Source organism: Caretta caretta, chromosome 28 (genome assembly GCF_965140235.1).
Source record: "Caretta caretta isolate rCarCar2 chromosome 28, rCarCar1.hap1, whole genome shotgun sequence".
NCBI lineage: Eukaryota > Metazoa > Chordata > Testudines > Cheloniidae > Caretta > Caretta caretta.
The window spans coordinates 6577974-6603540 of record NC_134233.1 but is presented as its reverse complement, the minus strand read 5'-3'; the positions used below and the strand labels follow the sequence as shown (position 1 = coordinate 6603540).

Sequence of the window (25567 nt, the reverse complement as noted above, 5' to 3'; positions counted from 1 at the left end):
ACCCCCAGCTGCTTACCCCTTCCTCTCAAGTCTGGGGATCCTGGCTGCATTTTGGGGGTGGAAGATAGCAGGGAATCCTTGAACTGAGGCATCCTGGGCATAACTTGGGGGATCATAGAATCATAGAATATCAGGGTTGGAAGGGACCCCTGAAGGTCATCTAGTCCAACCCCCTGCTCGAAACAGGACCAATTCCCAGTTAAATCATCCCAGCCAGGGCTTTGTCAAGCCTGACCTTAAAAACCGCTAAGGAAGGAGATTCTACTACCTCCCTAGGTAACGCATTCCAGTGTTTCACCACCCTCTTAGTGAAAAAGTTTTTCCTAATATCCAATCTAAACCTCCCCCCCTGCAACTTGAGACCATTACTCCTCGTTCTGTCGTCTGCTACCATTGAGAACAGTCTAGAGCCATCCTCTTTGGAACCCCCTTTCAGGTAGTTGGAAGCAGCTATCAAATCCCCCCTCAATCTTCTCTTCTGCAGGCTAAACAATCCCAGCTCCCTCAGCCTCTCCTCATAACTCATGTGTTCCAGACCCCTAATCATTTTTGTTGCCCTTCGCTGGACTCTCTCCAATTTATCCACATCCTTCTTGAAGTGTGGGGCCCAAAACTGGACACAGTACTCCAGATGAGGCCTCACCAATGTCGAATAGAGGGGAACGATCACGTCCCTCGATCTGCTCGCGATGCCCCTACTTATACATCCCAAAATGCCATTGGCCTTCTTGGCAACAAGGGCACACTGCTGACTCATATCCAGCTTCTCGTCCACTGTCACCCCTAGGTCCTTTTCCGCAGAACTGCTGCCTAGCCATTCGGTCCCTAGTCTGTAGCTGTGCATTGGGTTCTTCCGTCCTAAGTGCAGGACCCTGCACTTATCCTTATTGAACCTCATCAGATTTCTTTTGGCCCAATCCTCCAATTTGTCTAGGTCCTTCTGTATCCTATCCCTCCCCTCCAGCGTATCTACCACTCCTCCCAGTTTAGTATCATCCGCAAATTTGCTGAGAGTGCAATCCACACCATCCTCCAGATCATTTATGAAGATATTGAACAAAACCGGCCCCAGGACCGACCCTTGGGGCACTCCACTTGATACCGGCTGCCAACTAGACATGGAGCCATTGATCACTACCCGTTGAGCCCGACAATTTAGCCAGCTTTCTACCCACCTTATAGTGCTCTGTGCTTTGCTCCACACTGGGGATATTTGCACACAGCTGATTAGGAATCTGCCCACAGGTGAAATGATGGGGAAGTTGGGAACTGCTCTGCCCACTTATTTCTCCTGCTGCCCCTTTCAGTCTCTCTCTCCCTCTCAGGCTGGGACACTTTAGTCACTTTCCTCTTCCCAGCCAACGGTGATCCCTCTCCCCGAGCTAGATCGGCTTCTGAAAGGGCTAGCCAGGTGCCAGAGCGTGTGTGTGAGTGTTTCAGTAAATACAGCGGCTCTGGCGAGTCACAGACACATGGGTGGTGAGCAGAGAGGGGGGCTGGCTGCGGCCGGAGAAAGCCCTGCCTTGCCCCAGTGATCGCTGCTGCAGCGCGGGTTAGTGTTTGCAGGACACACACAGGAAGGGGCTGGAGCAGCTGGGAGCAGGGAGGAGCGAGGAGGAACTGGGGAGAACAAAGAACCGAGACCAGGTATTGTTACAAGCTGCTGCTCTGCCTCCGTTGTGACTGGAAGCCCAGCAGGAGCAGCTGTTGATTCCCCAGCTGGGGAGAGACCAGCATTCAAGCTTCTTGCTTCTCCAGCTGAAGTGGGGGGAAGTTTCTCCAGCTGGAGCCAGCCCATAGGGCAACCCTGGGCTCTGCAGACACCAAGCCTGAGCCGGAGACTCCAGGTAATTGAGAGAGACCCTTGGGTGGGGGTGGGAGAACTGGGCAAGGGCAGGAAAGTGACTCTGAGCACAGAGGGATCCTGAGCTCTCACAGCTTCTGCAGATCTGCTCCCTTGGCGCTAATGAATTTGCGGGGAGGGATCTTAGCTGCAAAGGAAACTCCCACCCTCAGGCTGCCTCCAAGCTCCGGCCAGGATCTGCCCCAGAGAGGCAAAATGTGGGGAAAGAAATCGGGCCCCAGGGGGGGGTTCCCCCTTGTGTGTCTGGAAGTGTCAGGGAGGGGAAAGACAGTGTGACACTCTGGAGATTGAACGACCTCTGTGCAGGCAGAGCATCCCTGGAGGGGGAAGAACAGGACCCTCTCCTCTCAAACATCCATAAAAGTCTCTCCAGTTCTTCCTCGTTTTCTCCCCAATTATTAGCCAGGCCCAGCTGCCGCCGCCTCCACCCACAACTGCCCCACGCAAGTCCTCCCCAGCTATTACTTGCCAATTACCTGTCCATCCCCTGCTGGCTCCTTCCCAGCTTAAAGCAGCTTTTAAAAAGTTACTCTGCTGAATGGTGGGAGGTGGTCGGGTGATGGTAGTTTATTAACCATGCCTATGTGATCCCTTCAAACCTTACCAATTTTCCGCTCTAGCTAATGACTAGAATCCCCCAGATCTTGGTGTTTTTCCTCTCGTATAATCAAATATTTAAGTTTTGACCCATTTTCTCCCCAAATCCCAAAGACTGATATAAAATATAGGATGGTTGAATGATTAAAAAAAATTGTGATTAATTGTACAACTGAAAAATAACAATTAATCACTGTTTTAGTCGCGCTGTTAACAATAATAGAATACCCTTTGTTTAAATATTTTTGGCTGTTTTTTATATTTTCAGAACTATTGGTTTCAATTACTACACAGACTACAAAGTGCACAGGGCTCACTTTATATTATTGTTTTTATTACAAATATTTGTACTGTAATAAAGAAGCAAAATAAATAGTATTTTTCAATTCGTCTCATGCAGATACTGTAGTGAAATTTCTTTCTGGTGAAAGTGCATTGCAGGGTGGGGAATTACAGGTAGGACCTCATAAATGTAAAAAATAATGTAAAATGTCTTAGCAATTGGCTGAACAAGAAGTAGGACTGAGTGGACTTGGAGGCTCTAAAGTTTTACATTGTTTTATTTTTGAGTGCAGTTACGTAAAACAAAACATTCTACATTTGTAAGCTGCACTTTCATCACAAATAGATTGCAGGACAGTACATGTATGAGGTGAATTGAAAAATACTATTTCTTTTGTTTATCTTTATTACAGTGCAAATATTTGCAATCAAAATAATAATGTAAAGTGAGCACTGTCCACTTTGTAACTGAAATCAATATATTTGAAAATGTAGAAAAAATCCACAAATATTTATAATAAATTTAAACTGGTATTCTATTATTGTTTAACAGTGCACTTACAACTGCGATTAATCACAATTAATTTTTTAAATCCAGCTAATTTGTTTTGAGTTAATTGTGATTAATTGACAGCCCTATAAAATCCTTAAAATTTTGTCCCACTTTTTCGCTACCTATTACTAATTTCATATGCCCTGAAAATTTTCCCTGGCTCCCACACTATTTCACAGCTACAATTTCCTCAGCTATTCCCCTTTTCTCAGATTCTTGGACAGTGATAAAGAATCCTGGCAAATGTTGCCCTTTTCTCTCTATTTATCAAATATTGATAAGAAATTCACGCAGATTTTACCTCTTTCTTGATTATAGACTACTGATATAGAAACCTCCACACGTTTCCATTTTCCTTTCTAATTTGTGAAAATGGATCCAAAATCCCTCAGATTTCCACCCTTCTCTCTTGCATTACAGAACATCGATCTCAGATCACAGGTTGTTCATTTTTCTGTGTAATTATTCGTGTTTGATTCGTTTGCATTTGCGGGGGTTCTCCTTTTTTAATTGTGTCAACTTCTGCTTTTTTGGAGGGAACCTGTAGCCCTGAGTCTTTCCCCTTACTTGAGGCTGCAGGGGGTTAAATTCTGCAATGATCAACTTTCCCTTCATTGGAGAATCTTCTGATTTCCTGTTTGTTTCCTTTAAAATGTTTGCTGATGAAAGAGGCTTACCCCATGTTTAATACACATCAAAGCCAGAGACCTGTGATTAGTGGCTCCCACTTGCTAACAGGACAGTTGGCTGGATCCTTTCCTTTTCCCCAGACAGTGGCAGTTTAGCCACTGGTCCAATGGGGCCTGTGCCCAGGGGCCCTGGACAATTAGGCTCCCCTTCCCTGTAAAAATGGGCATCCCAAACCCATTTCCCCAGCAGGAGTGCTGGGGTAGGGGGGCAGGGAGGACTGCAGGTGGAAGGGGTGAGGAGGGGCCCCTACTTGTTCTAGCCCAGGGCCCCACAAACCCCAGTCTGCCTCTGTCCCCAGATGGCACAGGACAAGGGGTTCATTCCCCTCCTGGGGCTGCTCTGCATGTCACTGGCTCCTTGCTGCCCCAGGCGGTGCCCAGAGGGGCTGAGAATCTCCTTGCTACTGTGTTAACCCCTCACCATTTTCACCAGAAGGATCCCCAAACCCCATGACAAATGCTCTCCATCAGGGTTTGCTTCCCCCAGCACCAAGATGCAGCCGTCTCTGGGGTGGAGCCATGGTGGCCATTATGTGTCAGTGACCAGGGCATGGAAATGTCTAAAATGTGTTGTCCTTCCATGCCCTCTATTCTGTTAAAGAAGCATCACCCAGGGCTCCCTCTGCCTATGTGAATGGCCAGCAGAGGTTGGTGATAAATGGCTAGAAAGTTATCAAACACTGATATGAAATCACCACAGATTTTGCTTCTCTCCTGCATGATAAACTTCATGAACTTTGGAGGGAAACCCGAGTCCTTATCCTGGGGATCAAGAGGGATGGAGGGAAAGGGGAAGGAGGGGTTAACCCCCACCCTCCATCTGTTTAAAGGGATTTTGGTCTCCTCCTTTCTGAGCCAGGTTTCTTGTCTCACTGAGACCAGTGTTGATCCAGAATCACTGCACAGAAGGACCAGGAGTGACTCCAGATTAGCATGGGAGTGAATGAGATCCACATCTGGCCCTTTGAGGAGGTGCTTTCATTGTTATACCGGACCCCGGGCTGAGCAGCTGCTTCTCCCCCAACAGGATCTGTGTGGGAATGGAGAGTGACCTTCTGTCACAGAGTCACCCCCACCTCTCAATCTGCTGTTCTCAAGCTGGGGTCTTTGCTCATCTTCCCAGCTGTGAGGTGAGGAAATCCATGAGCTTGCATTGTCTCTCTGCCCCGCCTTGTTGACTTGGGTCAGTTTCAACCAGTTCCTTAATGACTCTTCATTCCATCCAGACGCTTATTACTCTTAGTCTGCCCCAAAAGGAAACTTCATCCTTTCCCCCCAAGTAAGTAGCAGTGCAAGACATAAGGGAAACTGAGGCACACATTTGGTTCACACAAATATTACAAAAAAATCCCACTTTGTCATGCCTTCATTACAGCTTCCTGTGTTCCTAGCTGAGGTGAGGACTTTCTCCAGCTGTTGCTAGCCCCCTAAGACACCCCTACACTCTGCCAATGTCAACGCCTGAGCCAGAAACTCCAGGTAATTGAGACAGACCTTAGGGAAAGTGCTGCAGAGGGGAATGAAAGTGACTCTGCACAGACAGAATCTCCCCTCCCATTAGCAATTGCAGGAGCGTACCAGTCATGGGAGAGCAAACGACCTGGAAATGGGACCCTCTCAACAGGAAGGAGAGGGAGAGGGGACCGGGGAAGGAGGACAGAGTTTGAAAGGGGCAGTGGGAGAGATAAGTAGGGAAGGAGTTTCCCAGATCTCTAACCTGCCCAGACACACTTATTGCAGCATCCTTGGGCAGAATCACTTTTCCGTGGACAAGGTGAGGAAAAGCCAGTTTCTGGCTCCCCCTTCCTGCTGCTTGGGGGGAAGGTGAAGGGGGAGGGGGACATTCTGCCCTGGGGACATCAGGGGGAATCCCCCAAAGTGACTCCTTTGGGTCTGCTCTTTTGTAGCATTTTGTTCAGAGATTTTGTTACTGGGCAGGGGTTTAAAATGTCTTGGTGGGAGAGGCCAGGTCTGCGCTGTAACAAAGCAACCAAGTGTTTTCTCAGCACAGAATCATGGACATGTTTGGTGGGAACAGAGGAGCCAGTTCAGGTAGAAATTATCAGGGAATTGCTGATGGGTTTCTGCTGGAGAGAGCGGGGGAATAAATCCATAGGAGGTTATAGCTTCTGCAGAGGATGCTCAGGAGGTGGGAGGGGGCAGGAAATACCCAGGGTAGAGAAAGGGAGGGGGACAAGGTGTGACAAATCTACTGGGATGTGTTTAACATGGGACCTAGATTCTAGAAACAGACCTATCACACTTCAGGGCAACCGCCCCTGTATTTCCTCTCTGGTCCAGGAATTTTTGGGCTTGTAGTGTCTTGGCTGTTTTCTTAGAGGCAGCCTGGTGCAGGGCTTTCATCACCTTGTTATCCCAGACCTGTCTGCCTCCCTTTCTTTCTCTGCACTCTCCCCCTTGTAGCGGGCCTTGTTTCCTCTGCTGGCTGAAGCTGAGTGCACCTGCCTCCGTGACTGGCAGCTGTGTGAGGGTGAGATCCAGCTGCTTGCTCGTAAACAGGAGAGACTTTCCTCCCCACTCTTTGCTGGGCGGGGTTGAACTAGGGACCTCTGGAGCTTAGTGCTTGAGCCTCTACGGCATGAGCTAAAAGCCAGCTGCCTGTGAGCAGACTCATTTAACTCTCTAAGTGGTCTCGGTTCCAGTAGATAAGACACCACCACACCCTGGAGGTGTGTGGGTTACACTTGCTTTCTCTTCAGAGATTAATTTTGAATGGTCAGTTTCTAAGCAAGCATATTTATTCTTCAGGTTGAAAGCATTACAGAGAAATCGTAAGAAACACACTAAAAGAGTCTGCACGTGGCTAATAATAAGCGCGTTAGAGAATACATCAACTCCAGCATGGGCTGTGACAGTCCTTCAGATCTTGCACATGGGTTTTCAAGTTCATACTGAGAACAAGAACATTCATGAATCTGTGAGACACTTGTTTATCCAGTTTGGGCCTTTAAAGAGACCATGAAGAGGTAATCAGTGAGACAATGGGTTTCTGCCCAAGGCACCTCTTCAAAAGGATGCATTTAGTAGTGGGTCATTTGTGACCATTGCCTCCAGTATTTCCTGGGAAACCTACTCAAGCTGGGGCTTGTCCACATCCAAGATGCTACAGCAGAAGCTCTGTAGCACTTCGGTGCAGACACTACTATGGTACCTGTCCTGATTCTCGCGGCGGTGGTGGTGGTAATCCAACTCCCTGAGAGGCAGTAGCTAGATTGAGGGAAGATTTCTTTCACTGATCTCACACTGTCTACACTGGGGATTGGGGTCAGCTTAACTGTCGCGCAAGGGTGTGGATTTTTCATAGCCTCAAGAGACGTAACGGGGTCGACCTCACTTTTTAGTGTAGACCAGGCCTAACAGTTTACATGCTTTCAAAAAGTCCTTTGAAGTTCCTAAAATTTCCCCAAGGATTACATTAGTCACCTTTTCTAGAAAAAAGAAAAGGAGGACTTGTGGCACCCACTTTTCTTTTTGCGAATACAGACTAACACAGCTGCTACTCTGAAACTTTTCTAGAAAAGTTACTCGCCATCTTACAAAAGCACATAAACAATTGCATTTTTACTATAATAAACCCCAAAGATATTAAACTTAATTTGCTAGGGTGCAACTTAATTCAGTACGGTTTATCCAGGAGACTGCCCAACATTTCACAAGGTCTGGGGATAGAAATTCCATAATGCGTCTAACACGAAACAAATCCTCTGGACTGGTTTGTGAAAACTTTCCAGACCCCCAGTGCTGGAGCATGGACCTACCAGTCAGAGGCTGTTATGACATATGAAAGGGGGCACCCACCAGAGGAGCTTAAGGGAGATGACTCATCCCATCACATCCAGCTGCTGGCAATGGGGAAGGGGATGGGATTCCTACCAAGGGGCTGTCCCTGTATCAGTCTGGGGCTAGTAGGAGTGTGATGGATCTGCTGGGATCTTTGTCCCCTCACCCTGATGCCTCCTGGCTGCTCTCAGCAGTGTGGGGATAGGACTCTGCTGATTGTGAGCCTCCCAGAGCTCCCATTTGATTGTCTCCTCTCCCCCACGAATAGTGGGGCTGTGAGTGGGGCAGCAGGTCCTGAGTGTTGGACTCTTGCTCTTTCAGGGGCTGGTGACCTTCGAGGAGGTGGCTGTGTATTAAGTCTAATATCTTCTCTTTCATAAGGTAAAATCTGGGTTTAGCTCTGGCATAGCAAACAGAAGCTACCTACACCTGGCTGATACTCAAACACTGAGTCTTATCCACACAGACCATCTCAGAATTGCAAAAGGTTACCACCCCTAGACGGTTCCTTCTGAGGCATTGCCTTCACTTTCCCCTCACTGAGCCCTGCAGTTCACTAGCATGTATGCCACCAGACTGCTGACAATCCCCATGATAATAATGTACCCTTGTGCAACGTCTCTGACACAATCCAAAACACTCATCACGGAAATGAGGCAGACTTGGTCCCTCAAGTTTCACACGCACCTCTTTGCATACCACAGCTCTGCCCAGCTGCTCCAACTAATCCCTCTATCATCCAATTACAGCTACAGCTGACCCAGTGCACACAGCTGGAGGGCATGCAGAGAAATGCTGGGATTCCCGTCTGTGGAACACAAACAATGGCATGTTCTCTTAGCCCTTCCTTGTATGTATTATAGATTCAGGCCAGGAGGGACTATTAGGTCATCTAGTCTCACCTCCCGTATAACACAGGCCACAGAATTTCATCCAGTTACTGCTGTATTGAGTTGAATACCTTGTGTTTGACTAAATCATCTTCCACAAAGGCATCCAGTCTTGACCTGAAGACTTCAAGAGATGGAGAATCCTCCACTTCCTGGAGTAGTTTGTTAACCCTTGGACCACCCTTATTGAATTGTTACCAGTAGCCATTGCCCGCTCTAGGGTTCAGGAGGGGGCAAAGTTCTCGGTGCGTTGTATGGGTGGAGTATACTTTAACTCTTCATTTCCGAGTTTTCAGAAATATAAGTTTAGCCACGGACCAGATGCTGGTAGGACATGAGTCAGCCCTGGGCAACATTAGCTCTGCATTAGTGTAGTTCATGGGCATTTAATTTTCTTGAGTTTTTAATAGACTTTTTGCTACTCTAGCTCTGTCTACACTAGAGCTTTTGCTAGCATAACTATGTCAGTAAGGGGGAGTGATTTTTCACACCTCGAACCAGCAGAGCTATCCTGGCAAAGCATTTAAGAGCACACCAGATCCGGGTCTACACGGATTTTAGAGCACTTTAAAATATTGCTCTGAACCCAGAAATTTTGGTAGCAGAGAGCAAAACTTCCAAGAGGAACTCCTGCTGAATGCAAGAAAAATGCACAACACATTATGTACAAATGTATCAGTGGTAGGGATCAAACTGAAATGCATGGGTGTCACTCAACTCCAATGGCCACAGCATGTTCTCTTGTGCCAAACAATTACTGTGAAAGGAGATTGCTGGAAACCCTCTGGCTGTTACCAGGAGCCTTAGTCTGGCTGCATTTCATGTGCACATCATGTGCATTTCAATCTCTTTTGGCTCCTCACTTTTGCTCATGCCAATCTGAAATTCCAAACTCTGCAGTTAACTTTTTCAGTGTTGCTTCCCCAAAGAGGCAGTGGCAGCCCTTCAGTAGCTGAGAAATGCCAAGTGACTGAGATCAGACGGGGGACAATTAGAACCCCTGTTTCAGCCCCAGCTGTGTGAAAAAATAGTTATAAGACCCAGGTGATTGTGTCAAAAGCTGCTTTTAGGGAGGGCTGCATCTCAGGAACCTCTCCATCGACTAAAATCACCCCATATTTGGACCACTAGATCTGCTCTTCACCCCTATGATGAGCAGCAAATTTCAAAAGATTAGGAGCAAACGTGGATTTTAGAGTAATTACAATAGTTGCTCTTTAAACAGAAAATAATGCTGAATCTTAACGATGGTAGAGATGGTGCTCGGCTGTAATAACTTCCCAATTGCATGGAGGGTGTGACAGTTGGGGGGCCCATCTGATAGGAGACAGTACGAGTGCTATTCAGAAATCCTTGGGAAAAGGTGATGCGTGAAAATTACTGGAATACAAATGTGGGTCTGCGGAGTCCCAGGGGGTGGCATTCCTGTGCCAGCACCAGATAGCCTTGGCAGAGCCCCTGTCAATGCACATCCTGGGAGACATGAACAAAAGAACCGTCCTATAGGGTCAGACCAAAGGTCCGTCTAGCCCAGTGTCCTGTCTTCCGACAGTGGCCAAGGCCAGGTGCTCCAGAGGGAATGAACAGAACAGGGAATCACCAAGTGATCCATCCCCTGTGGTCCATTCCCAATCACTGCAGGAAGCGCTGCCCACACTAGAGATGACCAGCAGCCCCTCCCATGACCTCTGATATGACCCAGACCTACTATTTAAGCCTGGGGATCGTACCGGGATATCACCTGTGCAACAAGGCAGATCTGTGACCAGTTGCTGAGACAGACCACATCTTATTCCTGGTCCCTGCCTCCTCACCCTGCTGTCTGGTGCCTGGTTCTAGCCTCTGGTTACCAACTTTGGCATCATCCCTCAGGCCTGACCACTTATGGCTCTAAACACTGGACAGCCCTGCTCATGCCCTGGTTCTTGACATGGCACTCCAGAGGGCTGAGAGCAGTGGGAGACAGGGGAGGGCAGCGTGGAGAATTAGGACTAGAGGGAATCAGGGAGGGCTGGATGCAGTCGATGGAAGAGGAGGGAGGGAGTCAAGGACAGAAGTTCCTGAGGAGCGGTATTGGGGTAGGCAGAGGGAGTGGGAGAGTGGGAACGGGGAAAAGAGTGTGGAGGGCCCAGCACTGTTGCTGTAGGTGGGGGAGGGTTGGGTGGAAGAGCCGGATTATGTGGAACTGGGAAACATTGGGGTAGTGGGAGGGGGGGCGGGAAGGGAAGGGATTGGAGAGCTGTTCCTCTAGGGAGCAGGGAGGGTCTCATGGGAGCGGGAAGGGAAGGTTTCAGGGAGGCAGAGATTCACTGCCACTAAAGTCTTTAATGACCTGTCTCGAGCCAACACTCAGTACTCCACCTTCATCCTCCTCGGCCTGTCAGGCCCTTGTGACACCCCGACCAGACTCCTCGTCTTGAAATGTTGTCCTCTCCTGGTTCTCTTCCGTGGTGTTGCCTGAGGGGTACCCAGAGTAGTGAGGGACCTCACCTTCAGTGTGAGTGTCAGCTGCATGACTCCACCAGCCACAGGCAACCCAGGCCCCCTCTTAGCCAGGGCAGGACCTGTTTTCTCTCAACAGGCCAGCGATCAACACACTCCAACCTCTGAGCCCCCCAAGAGTCTCCCTGGAGCATCCAGCCCCCGTTCCACTGGACATTCACAGATTCACTGCCCCCAAAGAAGCAGTGCACCCCAGTTTACCGGTTCTGCCTTCGATCGCCTCTCCGCTTAACACACATCACTCAGATGTGTTTATAGGGAACATAAGTAAAAAAGTTTATTTAACAATGTATCAATTCAAGTAATAGCAATCAGAAGTATGGGAAACAAATGGTTACACATCAAGTAAAATCAAAACAGTCATCCTAGAACCGAGGCTTACATAACTAGATCCTTGCATATGTCATAGACCAATGCTTCTGTGAAGGTCTTCCAGCAGTTTATAGGGTTGATTGTGATCTTCCATTCATGGGACAAGTCACATTGTCAGTTTACCTCCGCAGCTGAAGATGCAGGGTGTATCTCTGCATCCCCAATTGTCCCCCGACATGTTATTGTCTTCACTCATAACATGATCCTGCTCTTTGTTTTTCCCTGTAAATTTTCCTCTCTTGAAGATTTCATAATCTCTTCAAGTAGCGTTTGGTGGCGTGTACAAACAGGCCCCCGTTGTGTGATGTACAGTGCCCGGTATACACGTGGCCAGACAGAAAGAGAAAGGTCTGTTACCTGCTGCTTGAAAGGAACCTGTATGAGGCCTTATGAACATAATTTCCAATATAGATACATAACTACTTAAATGTCCTCTTTACATACATTTCTCAATGATTATGAGAACCAGTGGACTACTGGTCTCAGTAGAGACCTTACATGCCAACCTTTGGTGAGGTAATATGTTATGTACCTGGATTCCTGTGAAACATTAGGCATCCTTCTGGCCTGGGTCAGCTGGCATCAAGAGGTCCATGGGACATATTCTCTTCCTTCTCTAATCACTCCATTCGTGTGTTGTGTGAAGAGTTCTCCTCCTCCTCACTCCAAGTTTCCATTTGGGTTCCACAGGACTCTGACCTTGGTCCCCCTCTCTTCTTCCTCTGCACAATCTCATCTGCAAACACAAATTGAACTACCAGGTCTATGCTCATGACTCACAGGTCTACGTCTCTGCTCCAGACCTGCCTCCTGTCCAAACTGAAATCTCAGCTTGGCTCTCTGACATCTCCTCAAGGATGTCTATCCTTCAACTCAAGCTTAATAGCTAAACTGTCTAAAACAGCTCTTAATATTTCCCCCAAACCACCACCACTCCCCCCCCCGTCTTCTTTCTATCACTGCAGACAGCATCACTCAGGCCCGTGAGTTGGACTACTTCTTTGACACAGATCTCTCTAGGTCCTCCCATCCAGGCTATATGTTCCCTAGGCCTCACTGAACACTGTCAAATGCATAGATGGAAACCAGTCGGGCTCACCTGTGTGTTAGCATTCTTAAAATAGGTGTTAGATTTATAAAGATGCATTTAGTTTTTAGACTTTATGAAATCCTTGTGAGTTGCTGCATGCATTAATCTCACTTATTATCTCTGTATCCCATGCTATAAGGTGATAGCTAAGTGGTTGCTTTGTAACTATAAAAGTGTTTGTTAGGAAATTGGAAACACACACAGTCAGGAAAGCAGCATTACCAAATGTGAAATACTGGTTTACCACAAGAGATGTCATCGCCTGCCCAACAAAGAAGGCCTAGAGACATGAGGCAAACCATGGTGGAACATCAGCAAAGAAAAGACTTTGTTGATTGCTCCTTGTCCCCTCCCCACCAAATGAAGAGGGGACATTCACAAAACCTCAGTCCCATCACAGTATGAACTCAGGGGGAAAGGAATAAAAATCACTATGCAACTTGAAGAGGGCAAGATTTCTAAACTTAAGCAAGGGGTCCCCAAACTGCTTAGCTTGGGTTAGCCCTAAATGAGATACAGAGCTTGGATACTTCAGCAGCATCTATTACCTTTTGAAAACTAAGACTGTGTAACTCATTTGTGTGTGTTACATTTACCTGCGTTAACCTTATAAAGAGCTTTCTTATTTCCAGTTATTTATCAGTTAATACATCTTTAGTTAGTTTAATATAGGATTGGCTACAATCATTGTCATTGGTGAGAAGTCTAAGGTACAATCGACAGAGGGAAAGTGACTGGTCCTATGGGACTGGGAGTAACCAGAATTGTAACCGTGCCTCAGTGGGCCACAACTGAGAATGCCAAACACAGGACGAACTGCTGAGAAATAAGGCAGATACACACCAAGACTGGTGGCTAACCCTCAATAGGATATATAAAACCAGAAACAAAAGTAAACTTCTGTTTCACCACACTACCTAACAAGAAGTCATAAAAGCAGTTTTCTTAGGCATTCCAGTCCTTGTATTACCACTGAAAACACTAGGCTTAGAGATGAGTGGGTCTTTAAAACCAATCTCTTTAAATAAAAGGTTCTTCTGATTCCAAAGGACCAGCCACACACCCAGGTCAATATATAACTCCAATCTTACCCAAAAATCACACTGATGCCAATCCTTTAGTATCTAAAATCTAAAGGTTTATTCATAGAAAGAAAGAAAGAAAGAAAAAGAAAAGTGAGAGTTAAAATTCTATAAAGGAATCAAATACATACAATAATTACAAAAAGTTATTGGTTCAGGCTTGTAGCAGTGATGGAATAAACTGCTGACTTGATATATCTCTGATTGCATCCCAATCATTGGTTAGATTAGGTCCTCAGTCCATTGGTTAGAATGCTCCCATTCATATAAGTCCATAGTTCAGAAGCTAGAGCAGAAAAGAGGCTTGAGCAGAATAGAGGCAAAATAGAGGACTTTCCAAGGCCTTTTATATCTTAGGGGGGGGAAGGGATAGCTCAGTGGTTTGAGCATTGGCCTGCTAAACCCAGGGTTGTGAGCTCCATCCTTGAGGGGGCCATTTAGGGATCTGGGGCAAAAATTGGGGGTTGGTCCTGCTTTGAGCAGGGGGTTGGACTAGATGACCTCCTGAGGTCCCTTCCAACCCTGATATTCTATGATTCTGCCATGCGGAGAGAACCCACTGTTCTTACCGTGGAAAAGTACAGTAACAAGATGGTGATTAGAGTCACATGGACAAATCCCATGTCCATGCATTTTGCCTAGTCAGAGTAGGAAATTTCATTAAGTGTAATAGACATCTCCCATGATTCATTGTCAGTTAAATGTTCTTTAGATGGGCCACTCAATTGAAGAGTCCCTCCAAGATGTGCTGGCTAACTACCTTGTCGGAGCATGGAGGGATAGCTCGGTGGTTTGAGTATTGGCCTGTCAAACCAAAAGTTGTGAGCTCAATCCTTGAGGGGGCCACTTAGGGATCTGGGGCAAAAATTGGGGATTGGTCCTCCTGTGAGCAGGGGGTTGGACTAGATGACCTCCTGAGGTCCCTTCCAATCCTGATATTCTGTTACCAGAGAAGCAAACATTTGAAATCCAGGTATAGAGCCAATACTTATAACTTAAAATACAAAAATGATGCATGCATGCAGATAGCATAATCATAATCAGCAAATCATAACCTTTCCATAGACTTCTTACATGCCACATTTTGTACAAGATTTGTTGCAAATAATAGTGGTTGCAATAATGGTCTATATGGTCATATTTTAATCAGATAACATCACAAGAGTATTGTTGTGATTTTTAGTGTAAAGGACCATCTATCACAGTGCTTGAGGAGTACACACTTGATAGCCAGTTGGTGACATCTAATTATAGAACATAAGAAGATAAGAACGGCCATACTGGGTCAGACCAAAGGTCCATCTAGCCCAGTGTACTGTCTTCCGACAGTGGCCAGTGCCAGGTGCTTAAGAGGGATTGAACAGAACAAGTAATCATCAAGTGATCCATTCCCTGTCACTCTCTCCCAGTCTCTGGCAAACAGAGGCTACGGGCACCATCCCTGCCCATCCTGGCTAATAGCCATTGATGGACCTAACCTCCATGAAGTTCTCTAGTTCTTTTTTGATCCCTGTTATAGTTCTGGCCTTCACACCACCCTCTGGCAAGGAGTTCCACAGGTTGACTGTGCATTGTGTGAAGAAATACTTCCTTTTTTTTTTTTAAACCTGCTGCCTCTATCATGTCGCCCCGCAAACAACCTGTTTGGGGTTTGTGCACTGGTTTGTAACACCACATCTGCGAGCCACTCCAGACAGCTTGACAACAGCCTTTCCTATGCATCCACAGAGCTAAAACTCTTCTTTGGGCTCTCATCATCTCCTTTCTAAGGGCTTGTCTACACTTACATTTTATAGCGCTCTAACTTGCAGCAAATTTGAGCACATTAAAGCACTACTGTGGACAGGCTCCGAGTGCTTGGAGCTATTCCCTTCATGGAGATTGATTACCAGGAGCTCTGGGAGAGTTCTTTCCCAGCTTTTGCGTGTGACCACACCTACACTTTGAAGTTTCAAGTGTAGACGTAGCCTCAGTTACTGCAAAATCCTTTTCTCTGGCCTTGACAAATGCAACCTTGCTCTGCTCATCTACATTCAGAAGTAAAAAACTACCTCCTTATCCTCAGTCATGACCTTTGAGGAAAGGTTGAAGGAATTGGGCAAGTTTAGTGTTGACAAAAGACTGAAGGGGGGGACCTGAGAACAGTCTTCAGATAAGGAGAGGGCTGTTACAAAGAGGGTGGAGATCAATTGTTTTCCATGTTCACTGATGGTCAGAGAAGAAGTGATTGGCTTGATCTGCAGCAAAGGAAATTTAGATTGGATATTAGGAGACAGTTTCTAACTTATCAGAATAGGTAAGTTCTGGAATAGGTTACCAAGAGAGGTTGTGGAATCCCCCTCATTGGAGGTTTTTAACAACACATTAGATAAACACCTGTCATGAATGGTATACTTATGTTTGATCCTGTCTCAGGGCAGGGGGATGGACTTGATAACCTCTTGAGGTCCTTTCCAGTCCTATATTTTATGATTTTGTGATCCATTATCCTAGCCCTTTGCTTTGATCATTTATGCCCTTTCTTTCATTCTTTCTTTCTTAAAAAATATGTATGACTCAGCTTCCCCTCACATTTTGCTTTGTTACCCACTGAGTGTGAAGAAGTTAATTCCTTCCGTGCGACAGGGGAAGTAATGGCTATTGGAGAAAGGTAGGTCCGTCTCGTTTGGCATGGGTACTCTGTCAGGAATTGTCCACATAGGACAAGAGTGCCCTGGAGAAACAATGGAAGACAGACAGACTGGACACTGTAATGACTGTGAGCCAAGGGAAACAGACCATGGGAACACAGCAGGACTGCAACTTGGGACAGAGGGACTGGGCTATAAACAGGCTGTGCTTTAAGTTTGCTACTGCCCAGGGAGAAAGAAACAGAGATGCAATTGAGGAGTTTTTGGAAAAGCTGGGCAGATGACTTTGCCGACATGAACTTAAAGTTAAGTTTTGCTTTATCAGGCTAACCTGAGGATCCTTCAATCACGGCCATCCTTAGCCACAGGCAGCTGCGTAGGGCACCTGTATGTCTGGGGCACCACTCAGCCAGGAGCTGGGACAGACGGGAAGCAGTGGAGCATGGAAGAGCAGGGTTGGGTCCTGGAGAGAGCCGAATGTGCTGCCTGCATCACAGTCTGAGGGAAGGGACGGGCTGCTGGGGTCTCTGGGAAGGGGTGGGCGAAGGAACTCACCTGTGAGTGTGACTCTCTCCCCCGGCGTGAGGTGAGGCAAGCTGGGTGGCTCCAGCCGTATCCTTTGTTGCCCCCCCAACGTGCATTCTCCCCCCCACGGAGCACCCCTCTCTCCCCCGTCTCCTCCCCCCGGAGCACCCCGCTCTCCCCTCTCCCCTCTGACAGGGCTTCGTTGGGTAAAACTTCTCGGGGGAGCTGGCTGGCTGCGTGCGGAGGAAGTGAAACTGAAAGTGACTCCCTTTCTCTCCCTTTCTCAGCAGCCAGCCCACCCAGCAAGGGCTGGACTGGAACATGGTCACACACAGCTGGCTGGGCTAGGGAGAGGGCGACCAGATAGCATGTGTGAACAATCAGGACAGGGGGTTGGGATAGGGTGACCAGATGTCCCACTTTTATAGGGACAATCCCAATTTTGGGGTCTTTTTCTTATATAGGCTCCTATTACCCACCCACCCCAGTCCTGATTTCTCACACTTGCTGTCTGGTCACCCTAGGTGGGGGGTAATTGGTGGCTATACAAGAAAGAGCCCCAAATATCGGGACTGGCCCTATAAAATCAGGACATCTGGTCACCCTAGCTGGGGAGCGCGTCTCTCCCCCAGGCTGGCAGCGATCCAGCTCATCCGGGGGGAGCTGTGCAGGGCAGGATGAGCTGCTGTGGCTCCATGGGTGCCCCGTTCCTGAGATCAGAAGCTGGGCTAACTTCACCATGGTCCGTTGGGCTGGTGGTGGTGCCGATTGGCACGTGATCAGACCTGAGGGCTTGCTGCTGCTGTGGCCACTCTGCTCCCCAAGAGGTGGATTAGGGGGTCCTGCAGCTTTCCACCTATCTCCTCCTCTACTGCAGCTGTCGGAGCCAAGCATGAAAGCAGTACTGTGTTGCCATTTAGATTGTCATTTAACAACTTTGCCAAAAATGCTTGCTAACAATCCTGAACCCAATTTCAATATTTTTTTTAAATCACTATCTTAGCCAAAAACAGAAAATTAAGTTGTTGACAATCATTTGTGACAAGTTTGGTTTGGGGCAGGGAGTGGGCCAGTTTTCATCAGAGAAACAAACAATGCTGACTGGCTTTCCTATAGCCCTGTTACTGCTAAATAGAGCCCTCCAACAACTGGAATATGCTCGGTTTCAGAGCAGCAGCCGTGTTAGTCTGTATTCGCAAAAAGAAAAGGAGGACTTGTGGCACCTTAGAAACTAACCAATTTATTTGAGGATGTATTCAGTGGAAAATACAGTGAGGAGAAATCTCCTCACTGTACTTTCCACTTTATGCATCCGATGAAGTGAGCTGTAGCTCATGAAAGTTTATGCTCAAATAAATTAGTTAGTCTCTAAGGTGCCACAAGTCCTCCTTTTCTTTTTGTAATATGCTCATCTCCTGACTAGTGTATAGAGTGACCATATGTTGTACCAAGATTCTCTTGATTTTTTCCCAGGGAGTCAGGATAGCTTTTGCCAGCCCAGAGGTTGGGCAGCCAATGTCTTACGTTTTCGCAATGTTTGTTCAACTTTCATATAGTAAATACACGGTTAATGTGAGTTTAAAAGGCCAGGGACACGTCCTTCTGAAGAACCCGTGCAGCAGATCATGCTAGAGCTGGGAAAATGTCCAGTTTCGATGGAACTGTAGAGGCGGGGATGGATCATGTATTTCTGGCCGGTGCCCCAAGTGTGCTGCTATTGCGAATGTCTTTCCAAACAAAGACGAGGCACAATAGGGGGCTCCGGTAGCATTTCTGTGCTGCCTTCACCTAGATGTGATGGTTCTGTGCTGACTTCATTTTGGTCACTTTGTGCTTTACCTAGGAATAAAACTAGGGTTATATTTTCTCAGTGCTTGGAAACCCAGCTTATTAAACTGGATAATGCCATTGATCTAGTTACAGTATAAGGTGGATAGAGAGTTGTAACTAACATTCAGACTGACGCCCACTGTACATTTAAAACTAAAAAGTGGCTTTGTAAAAATGACATGGGTTTCCAACTCTACCGTGTCTCAGTCAGGGTGGAGCACCTTGTGAGTGTCTTCACACTAGCTCAAGGTCACAGGCTCACCGCTATCCTATATTAGTTATTTTAAATAGTATTTCTGATAATCTGACAATAATTTAAACAGTTATTTCTTTAAAAAAGTTATGTCGTATCGAAAACAACTTTCGGGGTCATAAAAAAGAAAACGGAAAGATGAAATAGGATTAGCTGTACAAGCACAGAAGGGTTCTATACTTAAGTTTGTGCGTCATGAAAACAATGAAGTTGATCAAGATCATCAGGTAACTGCCAAAGAAAATTTTTATGCAGACGAAGCTCAAGAAATGCAACAACACACAGAACAATCATTTGAAACAGATGAAGACACAAAACAAGAAATTACAACAGTTGAAACTGTATTAGCATGGGATATAGATGACATTGGCGCATGGCCGCAATCTTTAAACAACGAATTACATGCCATTATACTTGAGAAAGGCCCTGTGAGAATAAAAGGTCTTGAATATCCTAAAGACATTAGAGGTAGGAAATTCACAGAAAACAATTACTACAAAATCCTTTCTAATGGTGAAATTGTCAACAGATGGTGGCTTGTGTACTCTAAATGCAAGGATGCTGCATTTTGTTTCCCATGAAAGATTTTCAATAGTTGCTATTTTAAGATCGCAACCATGGGTATTAATGATTGGAAAAATCTTAGTCACACATTACTGCAACATGAAAACGCACAACACCACATTGAAAGTATGCACAAGTGGTGTGATCTGAGTGTAAGGTTAAAAAATCAGACAACTCTTGATGCCCTAAATCAAAGATTGCTGGAGTCCAAGAAATAGCATTGGCATCGTGCTCTTGAACGTCTATGATTTATTGTTGAATATCTATCAACAAACAATCTTACTTTTAGAGGAAGTGTTGAGAAATTATTCCAGCCCCAAAATGACAATTTTGGGGACCTTGTACAACTGCTGGAAAAATTTGACACAGTGATGAGTGAACATCTCCAAAAAGTGACTGAAAATGAAATACATGACCACTATTTGGGACCAAGAATTCAAAATGAACTGATCATGCTAATGTGTGATAAAGTGAAAGACAAAATTGTTTCTTTGATTACTTTGGCAAAATATTTTGCCATAATTCTAGATTACACTCTGGACATAAGTCATCAAGAACAGATGTCGTTAGTAGTGAGATTTGTCACATTAGTGATTCAGCACAGATTACAGTTAATGCACCCGATGAAGTGAGCTGTAGCTCACGAAAGCTTATGTTCATATAAATTTGCTAGTCTCTAAGGTGCCACAAGGACTCCTTTTCTTTTTAGTTAAGGAACCGTTTACCAAATTTTTAGAAGTAGAGGACACGACAGGTTTTGGACTTCTTCAAGCTCTCCTTGATGAACTAAAATGAATGGGATTGTCCGTAATGAATATTAGAGGACAAGGCTATGATAATGGTGCCAAAATGAGAGGAAGCATTTCTGGCATGCAAGCTAGACTGCTGGCAGAAAATCCACAAGCCTTTTTTGTTCTGTGTGCACGCCACAGCCTTAATTTGATTTTGTGTGATATGGCCAAGTTTTCTGTAGAAGCTATTTCTTTTTTTGGTTTGCTGCAACGCATTTATGTGCTCTTTTCAGCTTCCACTCAATGATGACAAATATTCAAAGCACATGTCAATGGTATTACCGTTAACCCTCTATCTGAGACATGCTGGGAAAGCAGAATGCAAAAACGTTGAGATATCAATCTGATGAAGTTTACGAAGCTCTGGTTGCTATTTCGGAAGAAGCCAGAGATCCAAAAGCTAAAAGTGAAACACAGTCATTGGCCTCTGAAATATCCAGCTTCAAGTTTCTAACATCTGTTGTAATCTGGTATGACATTCTTGTTAAAATCGCAAGTGTAAGCAAAATAATGTAGGTTTCAGAGGAACAGCCGTGTTAGTCTGTATTCGCAAAAAGAAAAGGAGTACTTGTGGCACCTTAGAGACTAACCAATTTATTTGAGCATGAGCTTTCGTGAGCTACAGCTCACTTCATCAGATGTTTACCGTGGAAACTGCAGCAGACTTTATATACACACAGAGAATATGAAACAATACCTCCTCCCACCCCACTGTCCTGCTGATAAGCTATTACCAGCAGGACAGTGGGGTGGGAGGAGGTATTGTTTCATATTCTCTGTGTGTATATAAAGTCTGCTGCAGTTTCCACGGTAAACATCTGATGAAGTGAGCTGTAGCTCACGAAAGCTCATGCTCAAATAAATTGGTTAGTCTCTAAGGTGCCACAAGTACTCCTTTTCTTTTTGCAAAATAATGTAGAGTCCAATGATGCAGCTTGATTCAACACTTACCTTACTAAACAACACACAAGACTTTTTAGTGAAATACAGAGAAAATGGACTCAAAGAAGCACAGGTTACAGCAAGAGAGCTTGCACAGTTCCCTCGGTGCAGAATCAAAACTTCCATGTCTGAATGTGACACAAGTTTCAAGGGAAAAACGGCAAGTGGAATATGAAGGAGCAGATGAGCCCATAGATGATCCAGAAAAGAAATTTGAGGTTGAAGTTTTTAATGTTGTGATGGATAAAGCAATATCTGCTGTTGATGAAAGGTTCAATGCCTTACAAGTACACCATGAACAGTTTGGATTTTTGTATGACATAACTAAATTCAATGAAATAGGAAAATAAGAGCAGCAAATTACAAAGTGCAAGAACCTAGAGAGCCTCCTGAAGCACAGTGATAGTTTTGATTTAAATGGACTTGACCTGTACAAAGAATTGAGTACATTGTCATCAATGTTGCCACATGCAAAATCAGTGGTGGACATAGAATCATAGAATATCAGGGTTGGAAGGGACCTCAGGAGGTCATCTAGTCCAACCCCCTGCTCGAAGCAGGACCAATCCCCAATTTGTGCCCCAGATCCCTAAATGGCCCCCTCAAGGATTGAACTCACAACCCTGGGTTTAGCAGGCCAATGCTCAAACCACTGAGCTATCCCTCCCACCCACATTGTACAGTTTATTCATACCAGCAAACTTGTTGACATATATCCTAATGTGTACATTGCCACTCGCATTCTACTGACAATTCCTGTAACAGTAGCATCAGGAGAACTGACTTTCTCAAAACTAAAGCTCATTAAAAACTATCTCAGTTCTAAATGAGTCAGGAACGCTTGACTGGTCTTGCTATTCTTGCAATAGAATGAGACATCACTTTGTCTTTGTCATATGATGGCATTATTACTGATTTTGCAGCCAAAAAGGCCAGAAAGATTGCTTTTAATTAAAAACAAATCCTTGTTTCAATACCTCTTCATAGAAATTTCCAGTAAGATGTTGACAAATTTTAAAAAAATATTTTATTTGCATCATTCTGTCATTAAATCAGATTTTTTTCTATAGTACTACTTCTTGAGTGCAAGTATAGTCCGTCAGCATTACAGTGTGCTTAATTACGTTAAACTGTTTTTAATAAACTGCATGTGGCAAGTTTTCCAATACTGTAAGCTTATGTTTGTGTTGCTAAGAGTAAGTTGGGCATGGGGCACCAGTTTAATAATCCCACCTAGGGCACCATAAATCCTAAGGATGGCCCTCCCTTCAATCCTGTATTCTGGTTGTCTAATAAATGCCAGCTCGTTTTGAAAAAAACTGTCAGGTTTTGCTGAAAATGCCTACTGGTTTCATCACCTTCTAAAGAGGTGAAGTCACCACCAGGAGTCTGAAATCATTTGGACTCACTGGAGAGCCACGATGAGAAAAATGGGTGCTGCCACCCGAAGGCCTGGAGCTGTTGGGCTTGCCCTGGGAGGACTCTGAGCCTACATGAAAGGGGACAGTCCCAGAGAGGCTATGTTTTATTTCTTTTCAGCAGGGTTTGCAATTTCCAAAGCTGACATGATGTCCCAGCTGGAACGAGGAAAAGAGTCATGGGTCCGAGATCTCCAGGGATCTGAGGAAAGAGAGATGCTGAGAAGTGCCTTCACAGGTGAGGAATTATTAAACTAATTCAAACACTGTCAGTGGCCAAAGCTGTGATACTCTACAAACACCTTAGGAGTTCTCTGAGTTCAGGGTTGTCCCCAGCAGGTGCCAGAACCTCAGGGCAGATCTCACTTATGGCTTCCTACCCACCCAGACTGACACCAGGGTGTAGCTTCCCCCCCATCCCACTGAGTGTCTGGGTGGAATGTGGAGGCAGAATTGATCCCACTGAGTGTTTGGATGGAATGTGGAGGCAGAATTGATCCCCTCCTCCCCACTCTGGGGAAAGTGTTTGGGGAAATTCAGCTCCTGATTTTTATTTTCCATCTCTCCAACACTTACTTTGGTTTGCTGTCCCCGTCTCCATCCCTCTGTCTGAGGTTTCTCTCTTTATGCCAGCAGGTGATGGGATAATGGGTAAGAACGAGGAGCAGAGTCCTCACCAGAAAGATGCTGAGCAAGTGGAAGCGTGTGGAGCATCATCACGAAGGTCCAAAGGGAATGTGTCCAGGAGCCATGAGCAGGGTAAAGCCTGTGACAGGCAGCACAGGCCAGAGAGGCAGCAGGGAAACAAACCACAGGAGAAAGTTGGTAAATCCATTAATTGTCAGGGAACTCAAAAGGACCTCAAGGAAATCACCAGTCAGCAGAGAATCCTCAAGGGGAAGAGAAAAAATACATGCAGTGAGTGTGGGAAAAACTTCAATTACCGCTCAGGCCTTATTAGACATGAGATAATCCACACAAAAGAGAGACCCCATGAGTGCTGCGAGTGCGGGAAAAGCTTCAATCAGACCTCAGCCCTTATTAGACATCAGCGAATACACAGAGGAGAGAGACCATACAAATGCCATGAGTGTGGGAAAAACTTCCCTGACAGCTCAACCCTTATTAAACATCAGAGAATCCACACTGGGGAGAGACCTTATGGATGCTATGAGTGTGGGAAAAGCTTCACTCAGAGCTCAGCCCTTATTACACATAAGAGAATCCACACTGGGGAAAGACACTATAAATGCTGTGAGTGTGGGAAAAGTTTCACTCAAAGCTCTGCCCTTATTACACATCAGAGACTTCACACTGGGGAAAAACCGTATGAATGTTGTGAGTGTGGGAAAAACTTCACTGACAGCTCAGCCCTTATTAAACATCAGAGAATCCACACAAAGGAGAGACCCTATGAGTGCTGCGAGTGCGGGAAAAGCTTTACTCAGAGCTCAGACCTTACTACCCATCAGAGAATCCACACAGGAGAGAGGCCCTATGAGTGCTGTGAGTGTGGGAAAAGCTTCACTCAGGGCTCAGACCTTACTACACATCAGAGAATCCACACTGGGGAAAGCCCTTATGAATGCTGTGAGTGTGGGAAAGGCTTCACGCAGAGCTCAGCCCTTATTACACATCAGAGAATCCACACGGGAGAGCGACCCTATGAATGTTGTGAGTGTGGGAAAAACTTCACTGACTGTTCAGCCCTTCTTAAACATCAGAGAATCCACACCGGGGAGAGACCCTATGAATGTTCTGAATGCGGGAAAAGCTTCACTCAGAGCTCAGCCCTTATTACACATAAGAGACTTCACACAGGAGAGAGACCCTATGTATGTGCTGAGTGTGGGAAAAACTTCACTCGGAGCTCCGCCCTTATCTATCATCAGAGAATCCATAAGGGAGACAAACACCATAAAAACCTTGTCTAGGGATGTCGAAAGATTTTTTTTTTTTTAGTTAATACTTTTGCTAATTGCCACTGTGACCTTTAAGGCTGTTTGCACGATTTGCTTCACCATCATCTTTCAACTCTCCTAGGTGAGTTGCCCACTTTTGCCTTTTGCCACTCATCCTTCTATGGGGTGGATTCTGTGGTCCTTTCTATCATCTCCATTGTCCTATGAGTCATGGAAGTGTGTGTCCTTTACCAGAAATGACAGGTTTCAGAGGAACAGCCGTGTTAGTCTGTATTCGCAAAAAGAAAAGGAGTACTTGTGGCACCTTAGAGACTAACCAATTTATTTGAGCATGAGCTTTCGTGAGCCACAGCTCACTTCATCAGATGTGTACCGTGGAAACTGCAGCAGACTTTATATACACACAGAGAATATGAAACAATACTCTGTGTGTATATAAAGTCTGCTGCAGTTTCCACGGTACACATCTGATGAAGTGAGCTGTGGCTCACGAAAGCTCATGCTCAAATAAATTGGTTAGTCTCTAAGGTGCCACAAGTACTCCTTTTCTTTTTGCGAATACAGACTAACACGGCTGTTCCTCTGAAACCTGTCATTATGCAAGGCACTGCATTTAGCCGTATGGAGTGGAAATCTATCAACTGCATGAAGAAACTTGTACAGATACAGACAGACATCATCTTCCTTTCCAAATGCAAACAGATGGACATCGTACCAAAAGGACTGAAGGTAAAAAATCCATTACAATCTACATACCACACAGACTATGCTGACAGCTTGTGCCTCACGCTCTCAAAGAAACTGCGGAATCACCTGATCAAGATCCTCTACAGCAAACAGGGAAAGATTAAGAATGAGCTCTCAAAAATGGATACTCTCATAAAGAACCAACCTTCCACACAAACTTCCTCGTGGCTGGATTTTACTAAAACTAGACAAGCCATTTACAATGCACACTTTGCTTCTCTAC

General features: G+C 45.6%; 2 protein-coding genes across 7 annotated transcripts in view; one reads left to right on the top strand and one right to left on the bottom strand.

The window, feature by feature from the left end:
* Nucleotides 1-25567, bottom strand: part of LOC125629204 (uncharacterized) — a 570105-nt gene that overhangs the window by 407714 nt on the left and 136824 nt on the right. The gene's annotated exons all lie outside the window — the stretch shown is intronic.
* Nucleotides 1440-25015, top strand: LOC125629210 (uncharacterized). 6 transcript variants are annotated; one of them, XM_075124126.1, is made up of 5 exons: nucleotides 1440-1847; nucleotides 4845-5115; nucleotides 5361-5464; nucleotides 22800-22913; nucleotides 23309-25015. In XM_075124126.1, the coding sequence occupies exons 3-5, from the start codon at nucleotides 5437-5439 to the stop codon at nucleotides 24607-24609; spliced, it is 1443 nt and encodes a 480-aa protein (XP_074980227.1). In that variant the 5' UTR covers nucleotides 1440-1847; nucleotides 4845-5115; nucleotides 5361-5436; the 3' UTR covers nucleotides 24610-25015. The 6 variants fall into 6 exon arrangements, with proteins under 6 accessions (XP_074980227.1, XP_074980228.1, XP_074980226.1 ...); XM_075124127.1 differs by having other exon boundaries at nucleotides 22797-22913; nucleotides 23312-25015; XM_075124125.1 differs by having other exon boundaries at nucleotides 22797-22913.